This window comes from Dermacentor variabilis, chromosome 7, assembly GCF_050947875.1.
Source record: "Dermacentor variabilis isolate Ectoservices chromosome 7, ASM5094787v1, whole genome shotgun sequence".
NCBI lineage: Eukaryota > Metazoa > Arthropoda > Arachnida > Ixodida > Ixodidae > Dermacentor > Dermacentor variabilis.
In genome coordinates this window covers 34,837,591-34,858,655 of record NC_134574.1, presented here as the reverse complement: position 1 = coordinate 34,858,655, position 21,065 = coordinate 34,837,591, and the positions used below count along the sequence as shown (strand labels likewise).

The following is a 21,065-nucleotide window of genomic DNA, read 5'->3' as shown; positions in this document are numbered from 1 at the left end:
AGTTCACAGCATGTCGAGCCCTGCGACAAGACTCCTCGAGTGGCTTTCAAGTGTAATAATAATTGTTCTTATTTTGAGAACAGCACAAAACAAATGGAGTTTAGGGCTCAATGAATCGTATTGATTTCGAAATAACAGGCCATTATGGCACCATTGTATAAAGGAGCATGTCACTCGTGAAACTGCTGCGTCTGTATTTCTTGACCATTGCCGTTTGTTTTGTCGCAAGAGTCATGGTAAGACAGCTGGCAAGTAACAAGAATGTGACAAATTTTACTGCTGAATAACTACTATCAGTTTTGCCATATCTGCCTACATCACTGACCTACAAATGGCATTGTTGCAATCGCTCGCACTCACTCGGACTAAAACAGATGCACAACACCTATATTTTGTATTCATTATTTCTTATAGGGTTTTGTTAGTGCATACTACCACAGTTGAGCAGTATTGTCGCTACCGAGCAGCTTTCCGTGCTTTAAATGATCTGTTTTGCACATCCTGGTGCTAATTATGCTACACTAGCAGCATGGCGCCTAGGCATGTGCCGGGGGCCGGCATCAAACGAGTGACTGTTTCCCAGAATAATGGCACTATTTTCCTGCTGGGGAGTGAATCAGTGGCAGTGTGATTTCTACCGGTGAAGCACTGCTGCGCGACCAACGGATGGACGCTTAAAGTTCGCAAGACGAGCTCGTCTACTCAAGCTGCATCATTAACGATATACTTGTTTTTCATGCCTGATAACACCTGCTATAATAAAGTGCCGTCTGAAGTCTGCTTCTTATGGCAAGCGAGGGCTGCTGTCCAACCTTTCCCACTTGAACGAAACCAGACTGTGCTGCGCCCATTGACGCATTGCCAAATGGCTTGCCCGTACCCACGCTTTGAAGCCAGAGGCATGCTGTCGCAGGGGAGATTGCTGTTAGTGTTGCGCTGTGCTATAGCATACTTTTGCCATGCCAGACACCTGCTATGTCGTTCTGTCAGGAGCAGCGGGAGCGTGCAAGCACTGCCTGTTTGGCTGTCGGGATAATGGCAAACAGCAACATTACGCTGGCATTGTATTACTGCAATCAAATGTGAATCAAAACTGCAATGTGAATGTGGGCTTATCCTGGCCTGGATGCCATGGGCTCCATTTATGACCAGGTTAAATTTCAGTCATGTTCATTTCATAGACATGAACATATAGCTTTGTAGGTTATAGCTGCCGAGGAAGCATTTTTAGCAAGCCAATGACCTCTTTAAGGTTTTGATTTTTCTTTTTCCCCACTGTGACAAATAAACTATTCAATTGAGTGTTACCAGGACTGACTCTGTCATGACTAAAGGTAATTGCACCATGGAACACTGTGTAAAATGCCATTATCATGAATTGGTCTTGTTGACTAGTTGGTACAGGTTCATCTTGGTAGAAATTTCACTTTTGTGATGGTTATAACTAAATATTATATGCTATTGAAGCATACTTTGAAGCTATTGAAACTTCTTTAAATTGCAAATTGAAGTCTTGGCATTGTCAGCCCAGTTTCCTTTCCTGCTATCTGGCTGTCAAGCTACCCCATTGAAATGTAGGCCATTCCTGTTGGTGTATGCCACTGGCTATGCTTGGACTTCACGGCGGTAGTGCCAAAAGGCATAGCGTGTCCTTGGGAAACGGTGAAATAGGAGCTCGGCTGCAGTATGCGCCACATGCATCACACACTAAGGCTATTTGCACACTTCAATAGTCATGTAGATGAGTTCTGCCCGAATGTTTTTCGAATTTTGGTATCACAGATGTCCTTTTTTTTTTTCGGTTTTGGTGACGCATCTGTCAAGTCACATCCCAGATGTAAAATTTTGCACGCAGGCTGCTCTGTATCTATGCCTTGTGAAACTAGGGCCCCTTATGCATCCAAAAATTTTGTTGCAACTGGTTTTTCATGTTGAAGCAAGCTTCGGAAATGAAGCTTTGCGTGTGGTGTCTCACGCTGCGTGCCTTCTGTCCATGGCCGCAGGCAGTGGAAGCGGAGAAGCAGAAGCTCCGCGCCCAGGTGCGCCGCCTGTGCCAAGAGAACGCGTGGCTGCGTGACGAGCTGGCCAACACGCAGCAGAAACTGCAGGCCTCGGAGCAGGCGGTCGCCCAGCTCGAGGAAGACAACAAGCAGCTGCAGTTTGTCAACTCGCTCAAAAAGTACGACGACCTGTCGGCATCCACCACGTCTGTGGCCTCCTCCTCGGCTGCCCAGGGTGACGAGTCGCAGAAGTCTCAGAGTGAGTTGTAGTTCATGTGCACAATGTGGCACTTCATTGAAATGCTATGCTGCTATCCAGCGCAGGTAGAAGTTTGATAGAGAAACCGTGAAGAAAAAAAATCATTTCTGGTGCACTAGCAAATCAGCCTGCTATGATACCACAAACCCTTCACAGGTGTGTGCCAGTCTGAGCAACTAATACATAAAAGACAGCGAAGCTGTGTAAGTGAGCCCTCACAGTCTTCATTGGAAGTGTTTGGGGTCTGTTGGCTGACTGCTTTTAGTGATGATTTATCACCAAAGATGCCTGTGCATTCTCACCCCGGTGCCTTGGTAATACGGTTGCTTCGGAGCTCCCACGCTGAGTGTGTTGCTGGACCATACCATTCTCTTTCACCGCTGCAGCCATACAAACTCCTAGGTGACTTAAAACGGGGAGCCAGTTATAACATTACACACAAAAAAAAAAGAATTGTGAGCAGGGTTTTGTATTGTCAGTTATAACAACAACAATTAAAAACACAAACAAACAAACAATAACTGTGTAAGAAATTTACAGTTGACGATTGATAATTCAGACTCCACGGGGTATACATAAGTCCGAACTATCGAGTGTCCGAAAAAACGAATGTTACCAAGAGAGATCACTCTATTTACGTTGTAAGGCCCCTATGCAAGGAACAAGTGTTTGATGCGTTGCTGCAGGGCTTCCGCTTATGTGCGACCAAGTGGGCCTGCATTTCTGCCAGCTTTTAGCTTCACTGTGTGCCGATGCAAGGAGAGGAAAGGCTCAAGTCAGATCCGCATGTGACGAATGTGATCTACACGGCACATCGTCGTCCAAGTCACAGTCGCTGTTTGACGGTGGGAGAACCTGCTCAATTATTTCGGAATCGTTCACCTCGGCGCACGACGAAACCGTGCTGTCGATGCGTGCAAAGTCTTCAAATGTAACGCTGGCAGGAATGGGCACACCGCAGCCTATCAGGTCATCAGTGATTTCTGCATTTGAGGGCGTTGTTGTAGGCAGCAGTTCAGCCTCTTCAGTTGCGGTAGAGTGTACCAGAACATGGAGAGTATCCGGAACGGTTGCACTTTCATTGCATTGAAAGGAGAGGCAAACGAGCGTAAGGCCGTTTGGGGCACTGCAACTGGTAGCACACACGCGGCGTGGTGCAGAGGTAGAAAGTCTGCTTCCCACGGGAAAAATCGGGTATCGAATCCTAGAAAGCAGTAGTGTTTTTCTCTTTTCTTTAATACTTCATGCGTTGATGTTTCAGTTCTTGATACTGCTGCGTACAGTAAAACCTCGTTAAGCCGTACCCGCTTAAATGGTAGTTTCGTCTTAAAAGTAGTAAAGTCAAATCCCCAATTCAGTGGCCATTGAACATAATGTGCTTTGTATATGCATAAACCGTACCAGCTTATTGCGTACGTATCGGTTAACACGTAGTGTTTCCGCTTTTCGTCACGCAAACACGGCGGTGCTTCGTCTCCATCGGGCGGCCCGGCAGAACAACAAGCCTCGGTGATCTGAACAACGGTCTCCAAGCGCCCTGTGCATTTGTGTGGGAAGCCACATCAGCATCAACATGATTTCGACGCCGTCCAAGAGAGCGTTGTGGCTTCATGTAAGCGAGCACTCGCGTCATGCCGAAGCTCGGATAAAAAAGGCGTCGGGTGCTGCTAAACATAGAAGAAAAATTAGACATTGTTCATGGTGTCGAACGTGACACGAACAATTCAGCGCTGACACGCGACAGGGATCTGCTGTTGACTACGGTGTCTGGCATTTGGAATGCAAAGAAATTGCTTGGCAGCATTGCTGTGACCGCAAAGAGGTGTCGGCTACGAGGTTCGACTTTTGCCCATCGTTGCCTCTGTCGTTGCCGAAGTGTCGACTAGTGACAGTGATGAGGACGACACAGAAAGCGACAGCACGGGCGATTCAGGCCTGACAGTGGCAGAAGCTGCGCGTTACATGAGCCTCAGAAATGCAATCGGCACGCTGAGAACAGCACCCCGCAATGAAAAGGTGCCCCGCAACTTCTGCAACGCTACCGCGCCCATGCGGTAGCATTGGAATCTGCAATGTGAGTGTTTGCCGAGAAGAGGGGGCTGGTTGAAAAGCTGGCTCGCAGATTCAGCAAGTTTGAGGCCGCTGTCGTCGCTGCTAGGCTGCCGCGGCATCAAACGAAAATAACACTTTTGTCGCGCGAAGTAAATAAATACTGCATGTTTTTTTCCCTTTCATCACACTCTCTCTTCCATTTTTGACAGGTAAGTGGGCAATCTCATGCTATTTCGGTTAAGCAATACTACCATTTAGTACATACTTTTTCCAAGCTCTGGCCAACTACGGTTTAACAAGGTTTCACTGTACTTGCTTCAGTTGCTGTGCATTGCATCAAAAAGTCAAGTAGAACTTGCAGGAATAATAACAAAATATAGGTTTTTTGACGGAACGACTATTTTTGGAGTGCCACCGCATGGGCATCAACTGCAACCGAAGCATGGCCTCCGAGACTTGCACGCACACAACACAAAATGCCAGTGATGCCTGCTCTACGGGCTCCGCTCGCTTTGCTGGCTGTGCTATCCGAAGCCATCGACGCAAAAGGGAAACGGCCAGTAGCTGACGTTCGTTGACTGCGAAACGGGGCAGGTTGGAATACCACCATAGAAGCGATATTGTGCCTGCTTTCATTCTTGCTATTTATTGTAAACACTGTCTCTTGGTATGCTCAAGTTCTGGTCTCTCTGCTTAGAACGCTTCATATGTTTCATTTCTGCATCTGGGGCAGCGATTGCAACAGCAACTGCACATACGTAGCTTCACATAGCGTGCATATGTTCATAGATTGAATGCATCCTGATGGTATGCACGAAGAAGCATGCACTCTGGTAAATATTTTGAAAAGTCCAAGTACTATGTCCATAAAGAAGGTTGTTGAAGGAATCTTTACTGTTAATTAATGAATTAAACCTACCTCTCCGCGTAAATCTCATTCACATGCACTTATTTTATGCATGTTTCCATGTCCACAGTTTTGTCTGCAGTCAAATACATGGTGAATTTTAGTTATGTTTGCAATGATTCTTGCATTGGTATTTCACCAGCATTGGTGTGATGAGAACACTTTTCTTTACTAACTAATGAGTACAAATATTAGCTTTCCAAACATTAAAAGGAGCAGACTTGGCAATTGCCCCGTCATATAGTGATGGGACGGCCATACCAAAACAGCATTTGCCATTATCTGTATCATTTTCATCCTTTTGAACAAGCAAACATAAACCATTGTTCTCGATTTATAATATCCGAGAAAAAAAATATGATGCTGGAGTGCGTCACCTTGGAAAAAACCAGACACTGAAAGGTGTAAGAGCACTTTTATTATCTTATAATGCCGGGACAGTGATGTGTTGCAATGCAGCAATGAATTAACACTATAACTATCTCAAGCTTGCATGTTGCACAGCCTTGCACTATCGGTTCACACCAGCAATTTACAGAGGTCACACAAACGACTAAACTAGCGACTTTAGGACTGACTCGCAACTACTGATGTTCACACTGGCAAACACTACTTGCCAGTCGCCTTGCCAAAATGTCCTGTGATTGATGCCGTTTACGTCTACTCGTACTGCTATCAGTGTCAGTATATGCAAATGTCCTAGTCCTGCCCATCTGATTCATTCTGTAGCTGTATGACCAAGGTGATCATTTGTGACTATTTGCAACTGCTAGCTTTGTGACCAGCTTGGTTGCATGACCTCTGCGAGTCACCAGTGTGTACGAGCCCTTGTGAAAGTTTTTTGTGGATTCTTTTGTGAAAGTTTTTTGTGTCATCCTTGTACGCAGGTGAGAAACGTGAGGGTGACCCTCCCCTAGACCTGGGCTTCCCCGATGACGAGGAAAACAATCAGGATGCCCTGTCTCCACCCGGAGGTGGTGTTGGCATGGGCCCCATGGGGACCTCCGGAGGCGGGGGCTCGGCAGGTTACGAGATCCCAGCTCGGCTGAGGACGCTGCACAACCTGGTGATCCAGTATGCGTCGCAGGGGCGCTACGAAGTAGCTGTGCCCCTGTGCAAGCAAGCCCTCGAGGACCTGGAGAAGACCAGCGGCCATGACCACCCAGACGTGGCCACCATGCTCAACATCCTGGCACTTGTCTACAGGTACTGCCGGAGGGTGACTGCTCACCTGAGTCTCTTCACTGGACTTTGTTTCATACTTGGCAGTCCAATGCTGCGGAAGCTACACGAGTAGTGCAGCCATAGAATTTTCACTCCTCATGCCTTGCAATGTGATCTGCAACACTTTCTATGTAATCACTGCTTTATGTATATTATAACTACAGTGATATCTCGTCGCTATGAACTTCATGTTAAGGAGGGACCGAAAGAAATGGCCAACAAATGGATTGTCTTGAGATTGAATTTTTGGTTTCTATAATAACATTTTCTGTCTGGTTACAAAATATCTTTACGGAAAACATGTAAAAATGCTCTAAAATTTTGTTGTATCAGCGAAGGTTTTGTGGAAATTATGAAAAGAAGCCATAACATTTTTGGAACTGCGCAACTAAGCGCTGCCATCTTGGTCTAATCAGAAAGCGCGCTTCTTCATCTTCAAATTTTCTGTTGCTTCACCTGTCTCCTCCACACAGAGACAAGTGCACAAAAAGCAAATGATGGAAGGTTATTTGGAAGTTTCAGATTGGCTGCATTCGTCACGCGCCTTTAGCTCACTTCCCCATTGGTCTGGCGCTTGCTTTGTAGGGGTGTCATCTTCTCTTTGCACCTCGCAAGCTCTCGACTGTCTCTGCCAACGTGACCTTGGAGATGGTCGAAATGGATGCGACGCAAGCATTGCACAAGCATGACCGATCCCTCCGTTTCTGGACGTCTCAAGGCGGAATGGCATGGTGTGATTTCAGGCGCGATTGATGCATGGATGTTGGGACGCCCGCGTCATTTTGACGCGTGTCCAGCATGATCCATCAAAAAATCGCGCCTCCGCGTGCTGCTACTCAGAGTAGAAAAAAGAATGCATCGCGTGGTGCGTATGCCAATCAGAGTTAAGGTAAGTCACATGGCATTTGGTCACGTGGCATTTTGGTTTTTGGTTTTGCCACCAGATGGCCGTGCTCTCTGCGCATCTCGACGGAACCTCTTTGGCGCAGTTTTTGTTTTCTCAGCAAAACTGGCGCGTGCGTCAAAGAAAGCACATGGTACCGTGATTTCGTTTGCGCATCGTGTTGGTTCACGCATTGTGTTCGCCTAAAATATGTGGGGATGCGTGACTCTCACGCGTCCCCTGTCTTGTTTTCCTGCATAGCTCCCGTCTCCCGCAGTGCGGCTTCGCCACGTGGCCTGGCGCCCGCGGCGGTCGGAGTGGTTGAAGCGCAGTGCGAGAGATGGCGCTAGTGTTGCGCTGCTAACGCTGCCTACAGGCGGAGGGGTTTCCTCTTGGGTTGCGGCGCTTCCTCTGGGGTTGCGGGCCGGCGAGCGCCGCGGACGTCCCGTGCGGGCGCCGATCCATGCTTCTGCGAGACCGTCTCGCGTGGCCGCCTTCGAACGCGCCACTGTTCGCGTGACCGTACGCGTGAACGACCAGGCGTTGGGATCCAGCATGGGGCGAACATATTCGCTCGTTATTCGGTCGCTATGAGTCGGACTTCTAGATTTGTCGCGCGCCCATCGACATGTCTTGTGGATAGCAACTCGGCTAGCAGGCATTGATCTATGAAAGGTGCAATAAATGCCCTTGTGATTGTTTGCACTACTGTGTTGTCGTTCCTTTGTCCCAAGAGCACGGGAGGAGAAGCCCCACAAATGGACAAAGCAACCTTCAACGAGGCCCTAATAACTGAAGTGGAGAAGCGTTGCGACCTGTGGGACGTATGCGACAGCAGTTACAAGAACAACATCAAACGTGACCAGGCTTGGCGAGCCATAGCAGATACCTTCAGCGTAGACGGTATAGCAGATGCCCTCAGCATCCCCGTTAAGGGGGGACACTGTTATTCAAATAATATTCATGATGTTTTCCATCAATATTCATAGGCCATTTAGTTCTGAAGATAAATGAAATTCATTGTTCATAATTTGCAGAAACAATAGGGAAACAAATGGGCTACGAAATTCATATAGGCACATGCCTGGGTCCTAGAAAACATAAGGAACACAATGGTAGGAATACTATTTCGATATATCAAATATTAGTAATTTTATAGCAATTCAATCTTTACTGTTCGAATTGTGGCTACCCTACTGTCTGATCTAAAGCAGAATTGAAAATTTTTGAAGCATAAATTCCAAAATCTGACCCTACCATTATGTACTTTGCATACTCAGCTACAAGCCACAGCAAAAATTATGGCTCTATCTGCTTTGAAGACAGAGATAGTGCTGTGGCAAATCAGCAACAAGCCAAAGTGTTTGAGAAAGTGTGTTGAGAAAACGAGAAAAAATGAATACATTCACTTTTAAACAAAAGTACAGAAATAATTTTGCACTTTTTGCAGTGAAAGTGGCTAAAAGCCACCAGGAATGTAGTCGCTCTGACCACGGCCACCCAAATGCAGCAAAAACATCGTTTAGCGCCGTTCGCCGATTCCCGGTGGCTTGCATCGCGCACGCAGCAAGGTTGTCGTTCACGCGGGTCGAGCACCACGCCGACGCGATATCGCCGCAACACGCGCACGTAATAACGATCTTTATGTCGAGGCCAGATTACCGTTCGCTTTTGCCTACTGCGACGCTGCCGCCGCACACCTTGCACTTGACAAACGACATCAGTGCGTTCACGGAGTCCTACTCAGGATAGCGAAGCCTGCCTCGGCGTCGACTGGTGCGGCTGCAACGCCGTCGACGTGAGTGAGCAAATCCAACACCTGCTTTGTTGCTGGCGTTGACGCAAGAACTTTAAGTTTCTTTAAGCATTCATCCCCCTCTGCAACAAATCTGCACACTGCAACATTGCAGTGTCACGCCAAACGCGAGCACTGTCCGTAACGATTTCACTCATTTGTGAGCTGGCTAGGCCTACTTCGGCATCGTCCGCGGTTTCGGCATCATTTGCGGTTGGGGGCGAGCTATTCTCTATGCTTTCAGAAGGAATGGAGCACTTTTGAAAGTTATAAGCTGATCGCTTCTTCTTTTTGCCTAACTTGTGCCTCGTGGCAAACTTCCCCGGTGGATCGGACATCGTTAGGCATGTGCCAACAAACCTACGAGACGCGCCGTCGCATCGCCTGCGGAGTGGAGCAGACGATGGGAACCTTGTGGCGCAGCCAACCACAGCACGTGTTTTTGGTCATGTGCACTAGTCAATGAATCGGATCGCGGGTTCAGGCTTTTTTTTACTCCCCGGATTTCAACGTCACTGGCGTACCGACAGAGTCACTTTTGGCGGGAAATTAAAGAAGGAAGGCTCCTCTTTCCAACGAGACCAAGATGGCTGCGATCACGCACATAGAAAAAGAGGTACGCACCGCGATAAAAAGGACTGTTATTGCGTGGAATTCAGCTCACAGTGATGTTATAAATTGATATAGCAGACGAAATACTCGTCCCTGAGATTCGAAACTTGGTGAATTAAAGGAATATTAGCTGTAGATATCGAAAATTTAATTTCCAAAAAATCGACTTTTTTCGCGATTTTTTTGCCGCGAAGAGCCGTGTCCCCCCTTAATAGTAGCAATCTCCTCTTCTGCTCTGTAGTAAGCGGCCGACACTCCATTTTCTATGTGAATTAAACAAGCAGCGGCCTCTCAGCATGCGAAGGTACATAGTCGCAGTTTCGCACACAGTCTTGCTGCTTGAAATTAAGCTTTACAAATACACTTCTAAAAAAAAATGTCGCTGTCTAATTACACTAAGATTATTTTTATTGTAGTGTTCTATAAGTTTAAGAGCATATTATATATGCGGTAACAGAGACAATTCATGTTGTTTGGGGTTATGTTGTCTGGCAACCCGGAAAACGCAACGGGAAAGCGCCGCTCCCTTTTTTGCGCGTCGACGGCAACCCGGGCGTTCGCCGCGCCTCATGTTTTCGTTCGCGGAAAACGCGCCATGCGATTCCAGCTTTAGACCTGTGCCTAGGCGTTCTGGGCATTGGGGACGCACGCTTTGCAACCGAGCAATTTGCGTGCAGAATCCTTGGACAGCTGGCCGAGCCTTTGGGTCATCGGTTCTTCAGACTTCACGACCAAGCAGATCGCGCATGCAATGCTCGGACCCACGGCTGAGCCTTTCAAGCATCAGCGTCTTGGACTCAGCTGTCAAGTACATCGCGCGCTGATTCCTCAGACCTGCGACCATTCATATCCTCTGCATACCCCTTGGAAACGCAGCCAAGTATATCGCACGCCAACTCCTCAGACTCCACGATCAAGTACATTGTGCTCAGACTCTAGGAATGCATGGCTAAGCATGTCATGCATCGGAATTTTATTTTATTTATTTTTCTTTGTCACAATCCTTGAGCTACAGTTCAGGTCAGGACAATCTGGCATTGCCTGCTTGAAGATTTCTATTCATTCACACCCAAAATGTGTGTCAGATGTGAAGGTAACAAAAAGAAATGACAAGCGAAAATTTTTGCTTGAAAGAAAAAAGAACATGAAGACTTAAGATGAATGTCACGCTTGGCTATGTTCACAACCTTGCAATGGAACAATCCTTCCATTGCATTTTGTAAGCTCTCCAGGTTCTTATGAGGTTCAAAGGAAAAAAAGCTTGCACAATGCAATGCCTTTAAAATATGGTAGCTGGTGTAAACACTAGGCCACAAAAAAGCACAGGGTAAACCTCCACATAAGTGCTGTCTTGCAAGGCATGCATGCTTCAGCTGCATTGCTGCCTGTGTACCAGTGCCTTTCGTGTGTGCAGCTACCTCCTGAGTCGTCTAGGAAACAGAATTCAAAATACTGCTGAAAGCCTTCACTTAGCCATCTGGTTATTGCCACAAAAAGACAATAATGCACCATAGAATGCGACAGAGGCATTATTCTGGGACCCACTGTGCTTTCGCGGGACCTTGTGCGACATTAGGTGAGCCAACATCATACCTGCCAACCCTCCCGATTCTCCTGGGAGACTCCCGATTTTTTACTCAACTTTCCGATTGTATGATCACTGTCTTATATCTTCCGAAAAGTGGTCTCTGTTCGCGCAATAATGGTTTTTGCGAAACCGGCACCGCGGAATCTACAGCCACCTCGTAATTGTCAGCATCACTAACAACGGCCGCACTAGCGCCATCAGTATCATCGACTAAGCAGCCGACTACGGTGCCTAGTAAGCCGACCAAAGCCAGAGCCAGTGTAGCTCTTGCATTTCATGTATGCCTTCCTCCATGGTACATCTTGTTACTGCTGCTTGTGTGTATGGATTAGTGTTGGCTAGGCTGTGTGTGTGCGGTGCACCGTGTAAAGTTAGAATCCTCGTGTGCTTGATGCCATGGCACTATCAAAGCCCAAGAAAAGGTATTTGCAGAAATTTTTGCGATGTAATACTTGTGAATTTCTGTGCTTTTTGACATCAAGAAAAGGAGAACAGCTTGCATTTTGTACAACGTGTGGATGCGACGTCAGCGTGTCTCGCAGTGTCAAAGGCGAATTGAAACTGCACATTTCCACGGCGAAGCATCAAAGCTATGTTCGCACCGCTGAGCAGCTAGGCAACATAGTGAACTTGCTCCGGAACAAGTGCAACGACAGTGTCATACGTGTGGAGTGCCTGTTTACGCGATTCCTCGTCAAACACAACCTACCCCTTAGTGTCAGCGACCACTTTGGGCCTCTTCTAAGGAAAATGTTTCCTAAATGCGACAATGCGAAGCGCTATGGATGTAGACGTAACTTTGGTGAAATGCAATTCTGAAGAATGTGGAGGTGGCCAACCTGAAATTTATTTCACAGACATTGCTTTCAAGTCTTCGTTTCTTTATTCAGAGTTTCCCTCAGCTGCTGCCCCTAGATTCCAATGAATCTCCTAAAGACGCTTTAGATGCTCTCGAAGCTGAGTTTGCCACTCTACAGGCGTACATTCTTCCAGAGGACATTCTGAATGAAGAAAGGTGGGACGTGCAGTGATCTATGGTTGGAAAAATGAACAACACTGATGGAAGACGTGTTTCACCGAGTTGTTAAGGTGATGCTGGATTTACTCATGATACCACATATCAATGCAGAGTGTGAGAAAATTTTTAGCACGGCGCGAAAAACTAGGACTGAGTTCCGCTCATCAATGTGCAACACAACCCTCCAATACCTGCCTGCTGCTAGTGAAGGGCCGTCAATCTGGACCATGTTTTGAGCAAAGCTACTCTGACAAATTTTTGAAGTGAGCAAAGACTGCTACTGCAAGGTCCTGCAAAAGGACTAATCGAACACTGCCTGAAAGTTTGAACCCCCGCCTTTTGGCGCGAATAAAGTTTACCGATTTTAACGCGTTAAGGAGCTCGTGTCGCAGAAAAGCCGGTGTCGTCGGCGTCGGTGTCGGCGGCGTTGCCCGTGAGCGATAAATCCCAGCAGGCACTTCATGAATAAAAAACAACTTGCAAGATGGGCTGGGTGGGAATCGAACCAGGGTCTCCGGAGTGTGAGACGGAGACGTTACCACTGAGCAACGAGTTCGATGCTTCAAAGCGGTACAAAAGCGCCTCTAGTGAACGCGGTGTTGCCTTAGAAACGGGCTGTTTCTAAGGCTCAGGCGTGCGTCGCTTGCTCAGGCGCACATTTCGTTGTCGCGCCGAACGCTGCGTTGCTCGACGCTCACCGCGTCCGATGCGGGGCACGTAGTCGCTGCGCCGTAGCCCATTGTCTTACACCCCTTGGCGAGTCGACGGGAACGCTGTCGCGTTCCACTCTTGAAGGCGAAGCTTAAGCGTCCTCCAATTTTTTGATCTCGCCTGGTTGGCAGGTATGCAACATGCTTTTCACAGTGCAGTGGAGAAGGGTGTCTTGGGGAAAGAAAGGCAAGCAAGGCCCTTCGGGCAAAAGGCAGAACACACCAAATGCCTGGCATTTGTTAAGACATTGTGTGCCACCCTGGTGCCTCTTAATAAAGTAAAATCTGAGGTTCAACTTGGAAAGCCATTTTCTCAGAACATTTTCTTGTCTCCTGCTGAGCTTGTCTCGCTGATTTCTTTGCGACTGCTAGGTCTATTTCAATTCCTTTTTATTTATTTTCTCTTACTACCGTATTTACTTGAATCTAGGCCAGCCCACATCCTAAGCCAATTCCCGAATGCCCGAAACCAGAAAAAATGTTTAAGACTGACCTAAAAAGTAAGTCAAACAAAAAAGTGAGGACAGCGTTCACAAAATGAAAACAGCATTTATTTAATATGAACGAGCCGAGCTCACTACATCATCATCGCTGCTAGCCTGGTACGCTTGTTTGTGGACGTGCACAAGCTCGCGTCCGCGCCCACACATGCGCAGACAGCGCGGCTCGGCTCATACACGTCAAAGCACAGTGCAATCTCGGTGAACAGCTCTTGTTTGTTGCGCACTTATCATCCTTATCACTGTCATTTCCTGGTTAGGGCAAACGTAAAAGGCGTCTTCCGTTGCTCCCTCCAACGACGGACATTTTTCTCATTGATGCTGAAGTCCCGCCCGGCTTGGAACATTTCACGATGTCTCTGCGGCTAGCACAACTTTTCGTTTGTGGCATGGCCTGTTTGGTTCCATTACGATAACGCCGTGCTGCACGCCGATACAACACAGGTCAAAATAGCGATCTCGTTGGCTACTGGCATGGCTAGTAGCGGCTGCAGTACTGACCTTTCTTGATGGCTCTAGCTGTGCTCCATATTTATCAATTTCATTTTACAAACTGGCACATTTTTTAACATTCTCGAATCTAAGCCGACCCTAGAGTTTGGTACATACATGATTATTTAAAAGAACTATCGGCCTAGATTCGAATAAGTACGGTATGTTCTTTGAAGCACAGTTCAGAGTGTGACATATCCTTGTTTTTGCAGTATAACTTTTTCTCAACTAGTGATAGCAGGATGACCTTTCTCAACTATTGATACAACTAGTTTTTCACAGTTTATATGCCTGTTGTGCAGGCACCTCATAAAGAAGTGATAACAAAAAAATAAGTAAATAATAATGTTGTCAATAAAAAAATCTGAGAATGCCACATCCTCAATGATTCATATTAGGCCATACAGTGCTTTGAATGAGTCTTCTAATACATTCTGTAAGTTGTTCAGGCTTGGAACAAGGCCTAAGGGGGAAACCATTTGTAAATAATAAAGTTGTTGAAATATAACTTTCGAAGTTTTTATGTAAAAATCATAGAAACATTGCCAAAAACATTGCCAATTTTCATCAATATCCCTGAAGAAATAAGGAAGTTCATTTCAAAAGCCACGTCCCCCCTGAACAATTTTTTTCAAATTGCCAAACATACGAAAAATCACCAGCTAAAGACCTATTGTTTCTATGTAAAGAATGTTTTAGTACTATTACTAACTTAGAACACCGAATGCTTCAAAATAACGAGTGATATTTTATCTTTTTTTCTGTCCTAGTAGCATCTAAAAGTATGAACCTTTAACTCGAAATAATGCTGACATTTGCAGCTTGCCAAGCCCGGAAATATGCGCACCTCTAATGCAGCCATCATCATCACTTGCAGATCTTTCTGGGTGGTTGTAGTAGTTCCAAATGTGCCAGCCTTATTGGCATCGCCCTCGGCAATGGCTGCTCAGAGAAATGCAAATCGACACTGCAGTGACTGCGACATCACACCCATGTAATCGTTGACGATAACGACAATGTTGAAGGATTGGGAAAAATCGAAAGTGCGGTTAATTTAATTTCCAAAAGTAGAGATCAATCCGTAAGTCAGAGAAAAACACTAGCAAAGCGATGAAACGTTTCGTGCATGCTTTGGAGCCTTGGGAACGTTTGGCATTGGCGAGGATCACTGCTCTGTAGCACAGTATTCACCAATCTGATACACAAACCATGATGCGAGTGCTCTTTGCACACTTCACTGGCTGCCAGTAGTGTTATCAGCAAGATTACGTGCAAAAGGAGTAGCAGCTCCGGTCGCACAGTATCTATACGGTGAAGAGACACACCGCTGCATGCTGGATGTGCAAACAGTCTGCACGCGTTCAATAGTCGCCGTGTCACTCGGCTTGGCTTGTTTGGTGGTAAATAGGTTTAGATCTGTGACGCCTCCCACGTATAATTACGTCATATTTTGCAACATAAAGGTATGAGACCTAAGGTTACAATAAATTATGAAACATGTAAACATCTGTCTTTCACACGTGACGCACTATTTTTTGGTTGTGAATGCAAGCAGCAAGAGAGGTCTGCCTATCTTACTTGCATTGTCTGCTGTTTATGAAGCGTGGTGTAGCAGCTCATCCTTTACGTGCCAGAGGGAGTGTACCACCACTGTGGGACCTAGGCTTCATGGATTGCATTGCCTCCAGTTTGGAGAGCTATACTTATATAGTATTACTATAACATTTTGAAATTTAGGGTACTGCACATTTTATAACGTCCAAGGAGGAAGGACAAATAAAAAAGCCTGTATAACAATTTAAATAAATATGAATAAGCAGAGGGGTATAAAAGGAACATAATATTCTGACAGCATCAATTCCACTGAATTCTTCCATTAGGAGGGTAGAGAGGGGTGAGGGAAAATAAAATACTGCCACTTCAAACTCGAACTGCTCGCTAGTGTGAAACCGTAATAGGGTGGATATTTGGACAAAGTTGGTAATTCTTGCTGGCAGCACCGTGGATGGGATGGCACACTAGCAAAAGGGAAATACGCAATAAACATTTCATCACTTCTACTATGCTGCTGTCCCCTCCCTTATGAGTGACATAATGCGATCCGAGGCACTTGATATTTTTGTTAGCCACTACAATAGATGAAAGAAACGGATAATGAAGCCAGAGGAAGCATAAGGGAAGTTATGCACAAAGATTGAGGAAAAGGTAAATTCATGTTGGTGACACCATTGTGGAAAGTTTTGCGCACACTGAACGAAGACAACAAGAAAAGCACACAAAGACCTTGTTGTCTTCGTTCAGTGTGTCCAAAACTTTCCACAGTGAAGTCAAACCAACTAGCCTGCCTTTCAGTCCTAATGTTGGTGAAAAAATAACTTGCCACAGGTGGGAGTTGGACCTCCAACCTCTGCATCCCATGGCTGCTTTACCAAATAAGCTACTGACTGTACCAGTATTCCTCACGTCCACTTTTCTTGAGTATTTGCATACCTGGCAGCTCTCTCGATTTTTCCGGGAGACTCCCAAATTCCAATCAGTCCTCCCGATTGTATGGACATGACCATAAATCTCCCCGAAAACTGCTCAGCGACACTGCTGGAAAAACAAGGACATGTCATAGAGCTGCATTGTAATTACTATTATGCGCTAGGTAGCTTGCCGAAGCCAGATTTACATTTAAGTGTGGGGGCAGTGTGGGCTGTGTGGGCTCACTTCAATTCAGATCGAGATGTACAGGCGCCGACAAATGTGGTATACTCCACGCAGCGGGAGCCAGAGCAGCAACATTGCTCAGCATTTTGGCGAGCTGAAGCACGAAACATTGACACGAGTCAAGCGACATGCCTGCAGATAATAAAGGGCACCCATTCGCTGTCTTGATCCCCAAGTGCTGCCTGTAGATGGCGTTGCGATGCAGTTTGCCTTAAAGCCCCTCAATCTCCCCAAGTAGTGTCATTCACTTCCCTCCTCCTCCACTTGGCGCGGCCTCGACGGTGGTGCCGCCGATGTTGGACCTGCCGTAGCAGATGACGGCTAACACGCTATGGGAAGAACTACGCGGGAAAGCTTGTTCGAGCCCTGCGGAGCAGTTTTTTCAATACAGACGTTGCTTCATCAGTCGGTAACTGGCCTTAAAAATGTCTTGTTGGAATTGTGAAAGAAATAGAGAAAAGGACTATTATTCAAGGCGTATTAAGGTGTAAAGTGAGTGCACATTGAGAGTTCGTATTGCTGAAACACTACGCAAGCACGCGGTGTGCTCAAACACGCGTGTAATTACCAAAGTTTCAGGTTTTGATAGCGTGAAAATATGTGTACGTGGTTTCGTAGGCTCATTTACGTACCTGCAGGATACTTTTGTTCGGCCGGCGCGTGAGAGATTCCGACTGTCTGCGGTCAGCAATGCCTGGCAACAGGGCCACTTTTTTCATTGCGGGGTGCTTTGGTAATCGGGATGATAGATTGTTTCTTTTTTACAAGTACTGCTCCAGGAGGGCACATGTAACGGCTAACGGAGGCCTCTGAAGAGCATGGGACATTACAATAAAGCTAACAGCGCAGAAAGTCTTCGCATAAAAAATTGGCTGCCCGCCATAGCGGACATCCTATCTTATACTCCCTTGGCATGCACAGGCTTTGGCAAGCCCCATCCAGCCCTGGTTCTAGCTTTGGTGCTCCCGTTGCAGCTTTGGTGCCCTGGAGGCGCCGTCAATAGTACAAAATAATGACACGTTGTTACAACTAGTAAATAAAATTTATTGAAGAAATACAATCGTGCCGAGGCGCCAACTTCTAAAGCAGCGCTAGTGCGCCGCAAGAATTATGAAATGTCAACGAGGAATTTACCGGCCCACGTACGACTCTACAATGAAAGTGCACGTTAAACATCCCCTGGCGACCTAGATAAAGTTATCTGGAGCGATCCACTACGACCTCAATCATAGCTTTAGTCGCTTCAGGATGTTAAAAACGTTAATCACCACAAACCAAATCTATACATGCAGGCGTACATACAAAGCTAAAAGACAGCATCCATAAGTGATAGTGAGCCTTGCAAAAGCGTCGAGAATGTGCTAACTTCCGGTAGAGCTCAAAACACACCCTGAATAAAGTCGCTCCTATGTCACAGGCCAGCTGCAGATGCCGCAAGACGAAACTACATGAAACAAAGAAAGCACATTTGAAAAAAAAGTCAACTTCAACACGCTAAAAACCACGCAGAGCATGAACACATACACTTTTTCGAAGCGGAAGGTGTCAACTAGGCTCAAAAGAAGAGGTTGTGTGGAGCCGTGGCACTTACTTCACGAAGCCGTGCATTCTTTGCCACTTCCTCGAAGTCAACCCGCCCGATCCTGTGAATCCACACTTTTCTTTTTGCGTTGTGCCCGCCGGATGCCAAAGCAAAAAGCTTTTTGCCCTCGCTGTGTCTGTTGCGGCAACTGAAGGCGCAGCAGCACTGCATCGCAATAAAGTCCTCGACCCTAACACATTCTATTACACTAACGCATTCCATCAGTCCGCCTGCCGTACTTTCGTTGCGCAAGCCCAACAATGGAGGTCGGAGCGCGCTGGAAAGAAAAAATATACAAAAGCGCGGTGCCTGCTCCGCTCTGGAAAGAAAAAAAAAATATACAAAAGCGCGGCGCCTACTTCCACGTGACACAGATTGGCCAATGGGGGAGCGTAGGAGGCTGGGGAGACAGGAGGCGTGGAGGAGGATGCGCCAGGGTGAGAGGGGTGGCGGAAAGATCTAAGAATGGCGCTACTTCTGAAAAATTGAGGGGCTTTAGTTTGCCATTGCTCCGGCTCCCGCTGCCTGGAGTATACCACTTTTGTCGGCGCCTGTACATTGAGAAGTGCGTGCGAGGCCAAGGTCTACTAAGTATTGCAGAATGGTGGGTTTACTTATGTTAGCTTCGCCGCTATACAGCCGTGTTGTACGGTGAAGCATGTTAAGAGCATAAAGGGGCCACTGTCGCAGGACATAGTGTGTGTTCCTTAATTATATCTTCCAGCGTATAAGACGAATGTCTTTTTTTTTCCAAAATTTTTATCGGTGCATCTTATACAATGTTGTATCTTACATATGCATAAGACCGAGCGCGCTGGCATGACCAGTATGCACATCCTTTTTCATGAGCACAAGCAACTCTGCGTGGCAGCATTGTGAAAGAAATCGCATTCTGTTTTAACAGTGGAGCGATCATGGCAGCAAGTGCCAGCTCCTAGCGCTTGCCGTGTGGGCAGCTCAGCCGCTGCAGCACAGTGGTCGAGAGGAAAGCTGTAGAATTTGGAGGTGACGTGTACTGGTTTGCTGTTATGGCGTAGGTTCTTTTTAAAGAAGACCCACAGGACTCTAGCAATAAATAAGAAAAAGGCACCACAATTTTTTATTGTTATATTGTGGCACCAGACGTTGTGGCACCTGTCCATTAAAGAAAGAAATCACCACTTGGCTATCGTTATCATCAGTTGCTCATGCGAGACGTCTCGGCTAGGGTGTCTATACCGGCAGTCCAGCAGTAGCTGCAGTGCTTCCGGCTTCCGGCGGCGGCCATTTCACATTTATACACATTTCTGATGTGATGCGTGATACGATTGTTATTTGTGTTTGGCTCGAGCACACCACGCCGCCGAGGCTGTTACGGTAACCCAGCGATGCTGCCGGTCAGATTTCTTGAACTTGTTGACAGTGCATTGGCGGATGAGGCCTTCGATTGATTCGAGTGACATGCAATAAATATCAGTTTCCTGCAGCTCATAAGAGGAGTGTTGGATTAAGTGTTATTCTGCTAGAACTTGCATCTCATAAAAATTTTGTTTACGAAAATTTAGTGCCCTGAGATGGCAAAATATGAAATTTTTAAATTAGTCTACAAGCCTGCATAATCATGTTTTGTCATGCTGGCCAAGCTAAAGTAAGTGCGCCTTATACTCAAGTGCTTCTTACACTCGGTGGGGCTTATACACCAATTTTTTCTTTGAAAGTTGGGAAAAGTAGGGGGTGCGTCTTATACAAAGGTGTGAATTCAACACCAGAAAATATGGTATACATGTGTGGATACACATCTCCTATCTCATTATGAGCACTGAGGCATCTAATAAGTGTACTGGCAGTAATTCAGAGCTGTTTCTGACATTGTTGGGGTGATTTGAGCCCTTCTTTCGCCCACCTTGCCAGCGCTGTATATTAGACCATAACCAGGCTTTGAGATGTCTAGTAACTGTACTGGTAGCCATTTATTTATTCAAAACCCTTTCTGACGTTGCTGTGGCCCAGGTAAAAATGAGCAAAATTTTTTTCTGCCGATCCCCCCCCCCCCCTTCTTTATCATAGAATGCAATGCCTGTCAAAGGCAGGAATCTTGATTAGCAGTAAATTAATATTTTGCCTTAAAATCGCTACCTTTAACCCTTTCAGGGTCAATGACGTAAATGTACGCTGTGGCGAACAAGTCCAAAAATGATCGATGCCGATGGTTGATTTATGGCGCCGGCTGTACGTTTGAAAAGTGGGCCAATTTCCTAACTTTTTCTTTTCTGTCATGTGCTGCCACTATGTACAGGGAATTTTTTTCGCCCACCTCCCTCTTTCGGTTTTCGTTGCACGGTTTGTTTTAGTGCTAGTTCGCTCCTGCGCATCTATATGCTACCGCTGACACATTGGCGCACGTGCAGGCGGGTGGCGGTTTGGGTTTTGTTTTCGCGGGTGGTTTCGGCTTCTTGTGCTTGCAAAACTGATAGCCATCTCGTTACTAATCACTCAAAGGGCGACCGCTTGTTGTTTCTTGCTCGTTTAGTGCTCGCAGGGGTGCACATAGGAAGGATGCCGCCGTGCATGCACTTCAATCGGTTTTTTTTTTTTTTTACATTCGCGAGAACTAATTGCCTCTAGTTGGCGATAAGATGAAGGTTAGCGGAAGTTTGTCACATGTTTGGTTTTTTGACAGGCACACAACCGCAGTTTTCTTGAGCATGCGCACCTATGCAGTTCGATTATGCTACGGATGTACATAATAGTG

The 21,065-nt window shown here is 46.4% G+C and overlaps 1 protein-coding gene across 7 annotated transcripts in view; it reads left to right on the top strand.

The window, feature by feature from the left end:
• The window catches only part of Klc (kinesin light chain), a 170,971-nt gene that overhangs the window by 82,083 nt on the left and 67,823 nt on the right, over nt 1-21,065 (top strand). For all 7 annotated transcript variants that reach the window (XM_075698382.1, XM_075698384.1, XM_075698381.1 and 4 more), the window contains exons 3-4: nt 2,004-2,259; nt 6,106-6,424. In XM_075698382.1, the coding sequence (XP_075554497.1) occupies nt 2,004-2,259; nt 6,106-6,424 (575 nt within the window). The remainder of the gene's footprint in view (nt 1-2,003; nt 2,260-6,105; nt 6,425-21,065) is intronic.